General features: G+C 34.6%; 1 protein-coding gene across 1 annotated transcript in view; it reads left to right on the top strand.

Moving 5' to 3' along the window:
* The window catches only part of LOC107745933 (protein-methionine sulfoxide oxidase mical2b-like), a 63,809-nt gene that overhangs the window by 43,865 nt on the left and 13,513 nt on the right, over window positions 1–6,431 (top strand). Inside the window, exons 20-23 of the mRNA XM_016559970.1 lie at window positions 535–639; window positions 1,560–1,746; window positions 1,856–1,920; window positions 3,057–3,427. Coding sequence (XP_016415456.1) covers window positions 535–639; window positions 1,560–1,746; window positions 1,856–1,920; window positions 3,057–3,427 — 728 coding nt within the window. The remainder of the gene's footprint in view (window positions 1–534; window positions 640–1,559; window positions 1,747–1,855; window positions 1,921–3,056; window positions 3,428–6,431) is intronic.

Genomic DNA, 6,431 nt, shown 5'->3' with positions numbered 1-6,431 from the left:
ATGTTTTTTTGACTCTCAAAGCCGTGGAGCCCATTGAGTGCCATTATATGACTGACAGACTGCAACGGTTTGAGTAAAAAATCTTCGTTTGTGTTCTACTGAAGAAAGTCACCTACATCTTGGATGCCCTCGGGGTAAGCAGATAAACATCAAATTTTCATTTTTGGGTGAACTATCCCTTTAAGTCCCTGTAGTATGAAGAAATAAGATGGTGGTAAAACTGATCATATTTCTATATAGTAGTATTCCTTATTCATAGATAGAAATCTAATAAATTGGGGGTATAGAAATAGGGCATAGTTTCCTACAAAAAAAAGAGAACTTTCATGAAAAAAAGAATGCATTTAAATATTGTACATTTGTTTACATTTTAATTTACATTTGATTAAAAAGTCTTCGCTTTTTCACACTTTCACATCTCTATCACTTTCCACTATGGTTTGAATATCTACCACATTTTTTCTTTTTCCTGATTTGCGTTGTTTTCTTTCTATTCTCCTTTTCCCCCTTCATTTCTTCACTGCTGATTGTCAGAGAACAGTGGGAAAGGTTTCTTCTGCTATTGGTGTTAAAGCAGCTACTCTGGCCATCTTATACGAGACCGATCACAGACCTAACAACCCCTTCACCCTCTCGCTGGTAAGCAGCTTCTGTCCTGGGACAAGATGATGTTTAGGAGATAAGGTTGTTTCTTGAAACTACAGAATCCTCTGAAGTTTTAAAGGGGTCATATGATGCAATTTCAAATTTTCCTGCATGTTAAACCGCATAAACACATTGCATTACACCAAATACACAACATAATGTTCTTTTTAGCAACGTCATATGACCACTTTAAGAGGAGCCCTGATGTTCTCGTTTATGTGAATCAGAAGTCTTTTTAATTTCCCAACAATGATTTAGTCTGTATTGCAAAGTTACAGCATCAGGATGTAGGCCAATGTCATGAGGTTTTCTTTTATTTCTCAGTTGTTTTCTTTTGTAAACTAGTGTCTTCAAATCTTGTGATCTGTAGAAAGCGGAAAGAAGTGCAAAACTACATGTTCTTTTGCTGACGGCCAAAACTTTGTGACATTTTCTGTAGTTAAGAGAGTCTTTGTCCACAGACAGAGGCCAGAAGAAGTGCAGAATCTGGGGCGGTAATATATATTCTAGTATCTGGCTAATCAAAGCACAAGCTTTTTGCCTTATTTTTCAGGACAATGCTTCATGCTTTGGCTTAAGCATTGATTAATTGGTTTATTGATTTATTGATCGATTAACTAAATATTGTGCCCTTTTCATATTGTGTGATTTCACTGACCTGCGAACTTAAAATTGTGATATTTCACTGTGGTTCCTAGCTGGTTTTGCCCTAATTAATTGCCTTTTTATATTATTAAATTATTTTATTTAATAATTTATTTAATGTTTTTGAATTTATTTATATATTTATTTATCCATGAATAACCTGTGTGTCTGATCTCATTGCAGTGTATTAGAACAATGTTGTAACAGCAAAATTTAGTTTGATCCCTTTTATCCCTTCCCACTATTGAATGGATGATGTTGTGTTTCAGACTAGCATGCGAAAGGAGTTTCCTCTGGGTCTGGGCGGCAGCGACATCTGTCACTTCTGTAAGAAGCGTGTGTACATAATGGAGCGGCTCAGTGCAGAGGGATACTTCTTCCACAGAGAGTGTTTCCGCTGTAACATCTGCGGCTGCACGCTGCGGCTGGGTGGTCATGCCTTCGACTCCAACCAAGGTTTGTTAGTGACATTGTGTTTATAATGCCATTTTTATTCATTAGACTGCTACATGTAGTATGTAGTATTGAACTGAATAAATTATTTACTTGTGTTATTTTCTTGCAGCCACTTTTTACTGCAAGCTGCACTTTTCTCAGAGAAAAATCAGCAGTAGGCATCGAAGAGGAGAGGTAATGTTGATACATTTTATTAAACAGATGTGGTCAACCAATAAATCAGTCAGTTATACAGTTTAGAATTAGTTATACAAAAATATTTGACAGCAGAATGCTGCAATAGACCAATAATGATTTAAATCAGTTATTTAAATCATTTTTATTTACATCTGATGCACTATTTATTTGAAATGTATTTGTAATTTAATAACAATGCATACAAATTGTAGACGGGGCAAAACAAAGCAAACTGAAAACAAAGTCCAAACGTGACAATTATTAGTTATAGGTGTTGTTGTTGTGTTTTTAATTATAGTTATTATTAATAATCAAGATAATGTAGATTTTGATGATAATAATGATAATAACTTTTCAGAATAATTTTTATTATTCCATCATGTATTATTATTATTATTATTTATACCTATAACTAATAATAGTTATAACATTAATAATAATAGTAATAATCTAGATCTGTTCATTATTCTTATTCTTAGTCATGTTTTCTTCATTTATTATTCATTTATAATTATTAGTTATTAGTAATATTCTTTTTTTTATTATTACTATAACTAATAATAGTAATAACAATAATAATAGTAATCATTATTATTATACACTTAATTATAAAAGCAATTTTTATTATTTATAATAGTATATAATTATTAGTTATTAGAAATATAACTAATTATTAGTTATTAGAAATATAATTATTAGTTATCGGTGGTGGTGTTGTGTTTTAATTATTATAATTATTATTAATAATCAAGATAATGTAGATTTTGTTAATAACTTTTCAGAATCATTTTTATTATTCAGTCATGTATTATTATTAATAATAGTAATACCTATAACTAATAATAGTAATAACATTAATAATAGTAATAATCTAGATTGGTTTATTATTATTATTATTATTATTATTATTAGTCATTTTCTTTTTATTATTTATTTATAATTATTAGTTATTAGTAATAGTTGTTGTTGTTGTTGTTATTTATTATTATCATCACTAATCTATACATTATGTTTGTCTGGTGCAGTCTACTTGCCGTATCCTATGCACATTTGAAATGTACATTAGAAGTAACTCTTTTAGTGTAGCGTAAATGTTACCATCCTCTTCTGTTTTATTTACATCATTATTACAGATCAACGGAGTTGGCAGACCCTCGTCCAGCGCTAGTTCTGATTACACGGCCACCGACGGCCTCCGCGGCCTGTCCTCAGGTACCCTGACTTCCCTTATTAGGAAACGTCTGCACTGGCCACTGCACGTGGGCCGCACACTGTTCGGTACGCCCCGCCAGCTTGCCCGCTGGATGTATAAGGCAGCTCGGGCCGTAGGGCTACACCTCAGAGAGCGCCAGGAGGACTATGTATTCCTTTATGAGCTACTGAGTCTGGGTGTGCCCTTCATATACGTGCTGCATGAGATGACAGGCCAGATGAGCCGAGAGGCCATCGCTCCCTCCCCAGTGAGCATGATGGAGTCAGTCGAGCCGTACCGGGGGCTCCAGCTGCCTTAAAGGGTCCTCGGTACCGCTGGACTGACGAGGGAAGGGGCTTCTTAAACTCTGTAGACTGGGCCAGTCCCTTACACTGAAATCCTTAGTTTATTGCTTATAATATTAGTTATCTCTCGGTACCTTTGACAGGGTTACGTAATTTGAGTGAGATGCTGAATTTTAATCTTCTTAAAGGGACAGTACACCCCAAAAAGACAATTGTCTTTTTTTTTTTTTCTCACCCTCATGTCATTCCAAACCTGTATGACTGACTTTCTTCAACGAAACACAAAAGAAGATATTTTAATTAAAGAAAAGTGTGTACATACAATGAAAGTCAATGGGGTCCAATGTTATTTTTTGGACCCCATTAACTTTCATTGTATTACAAAAACATCATCAACATTCATCAAAGTATGTTATTTTGTGTTCTGCAAATGAAAGTATGTCAGACAGGTTTGGAATGACATGAGAGCGAGTAAATGATGAAAGAATTGTCATTTTGGGTGAACTGTCCCTTTAAGAACAACTATGGCCCTACAGGGTTTAAGAAACCTTCAGTGTTCGTAAATATTTATTTGATTGAAAATGTAAGATCCAAAGCTGATAAACTAAGAGCACTTTACTGAGAAGGATTGTGCCGCTTTATCCTAACTGCCTGAAACTGCCAGTTAACGTGACTGCGACGTTAAGGTTTGCATCTCCCCTTATTCAATGTGCAATGGAAATGCCAAACAGTATTAAAATGCATTTTGACGACTTTGTTAATGAGGAAATATGATACGCTTTATCTCTTTTGTTGTTGTTGTTAAAATGTTCACTTTTTCTTAGTTTACGGCCTTTTGGGGAATCTAGATGTAGCTTATAACCAAAATTGTGTCCTTATTCAATGTGCAATGGAAATGCCAAACAGTATTAAAATGCATTTTGACGACTTTGTTAATGAGGAAATATGATACGCTTTATCTCTTTTGTTGTTGTTGTTAAAATGTTCACTTTTTCTTAGTTTACGGCCTTTTGGGAAATCTAGATGTAGCTTATAACCAAAATTGTGTTTTTTTTTTTCTTTGTGATGTAATGCAAATAGTCTTTGTTGGACAAATGCATCATATTCTGCATTGATTTCTAATGTAAAAGTGGAGGAAATGTCCCTTGGTATCACCGTGAATAGGGTACTGTACCTCCAATTGTTTAATCAATCAGTATTCAAACATTCCACTAAATGTGTGGTGTAAAGCTTTAAAAGTGTATTTTTGTTTTTCTTGCACTGTTTTGTCAGTGTTTAAGTGTACTGAACATGCATAATTATAGTTCTGGAAAATTCACCCTTGATTTTAGTGCTATTTCTCTCTCAATTTCCTTCTTTCTCTTCATATTGCATCCTTTTCTACATCATACATAGTCTGTTTCAAGTTTCCAATGCTCCAACCTCTGATTGGCTGAACCGTGAGAGCAGGAACGCGATTGGCCTGCATGGGTCAGGTGATCAGGTTGTTTCGCTTTGCACTGGCTTCCTTAACTATAATATTAACCCCACTATTGTGAATGCAGCATGGGTCTAATGTATGAACATTTCTTATTAGATATCCCAAACATCGCTGTCCTTCACCGGAAGTCAGCATTGTGTTTGTTTGTACCAGAGATAACGTACTAACAGAAGTGCCCTTGTACACTTGACTATCCCAGCATGCTTTTTTAAATGCACCCGTTTTTCTAGTACACAGCGTCCTGTAAAGTAACCTCCCTTCTTGTTTCTCTCCGTGTTTGTCCTCTCTGTTGCAGAGGCTGCTTTACTATCCCAATCCCATGTAAGAGCACTCTCTTGTTCCTTTTTCCTAAAAACAAACTGAGGTCATCCTATAAGAAGACTTAGTTTTGCACAATTTTTCAAGTCCTTTAAGGATTGTTTTTTGTACATTTTAGCTTACTATTTCTTTGTATATTTCACAATAAAAGACTGTTTCTCCTAATTTATAATATATTTAAAGCCTGTACGCATAAAATAAATTCATTTTTAATTCTAAAAGTTTGTTTCTGCCTTTTTGTCTGCCGATTCAGTGAGCTTCCTGTGTAACCCTCAGCAAAGATGTATTTGTATTCATCAATGCAACTGCCAAGCTAATAAGAAGAAATGTAACCCAACTATCACAATTAAGTATAGGCCTAAAAAATAACCCTGTACCAGATGTATCACACCCACGATTCCCAAACATAATCCTCCCCCTTTTTTGTTTTTTCACTTTTCACACTTTTTAACTTCACATCCCATTTTTTAAAAGCATTGGAACTGCAACCAAGCCATTTTAATCAATAGTTTTAGAACATACATCAGACCCATTTTACATTATGTCTGAATTCCTTTATAGTCAAACTTAACTTGGTTATTTTGGGTCTTTTCTATCCTGTCCTTTTATCTGCTTTTTGTAGGTGATTGCACTGCCTTCTATTCTGAACTCAAATGATACAGAATAATCATTTCAATTATACATTATAAATTATATACATATACACAGCGGGTAAAATAAGTATTGAACTTAATTAAGTTCTGTGTAATAAAATGGAATGACCCAGGGAAAAAGTATTGAACACGCTTACTGAAATGTATTTAATACTTCGTATAAAAGCCTTTGTTGTTAATGACAGCTTCAAGACGCCTCCTGTATGGAGAAACTAGTCGCATGCATTGCTCAGGTGTGATTTTGGCTCATTCTTCCACACAAACAATCTTCAAATCTTGAAGGTTCTGTGGGCCTCTTCTATGAACTCTTGATCTTCAGTTATTTCCATAGATTTTCTATTGGATTCAAGTCAGGTGATTGGCTGGGTCATTCTAGCAGCTTTATTTTCTTTCTCTGAAACCAATTGAGAGTTTCCTCGGCTGTGTGTTTGGGATAATTGTCTGGCTGAAATTTTCCACCCTTGTTTCATCTTCATCATCCTGGTAGATGGCAGCAGATTTTTATCAAGAATGTCTCTGTACATTTTTCCATTCATCCTTCCTTCAATTATATGAATTTT

This window comes from Sinocyclocheilus rhinocerous, unplaced genomic scaffold (assembly GCF_001515625.1).
Source record: "Sinocyclocheilus rhinocerous isolate Xijiao unplaced genomic scaffold, SAMN03320098_v1.1 scaffold2183, whole genome shotgun sequence".
Classification (NCBI taxonomy): domain Eukaryota; kingdom Metazoa; phylum Chordata; class Actinopteri; order Cypriniformes; family Cyprinidae; genus Sinocyclocheilus; species Sinocyclocheilus rhinocerous.
The sequence above is the reverse complement of the archived record's forward strand: the minus strand, read 5'-3'. Positions and strand labels throughout refer to the sequence as shown.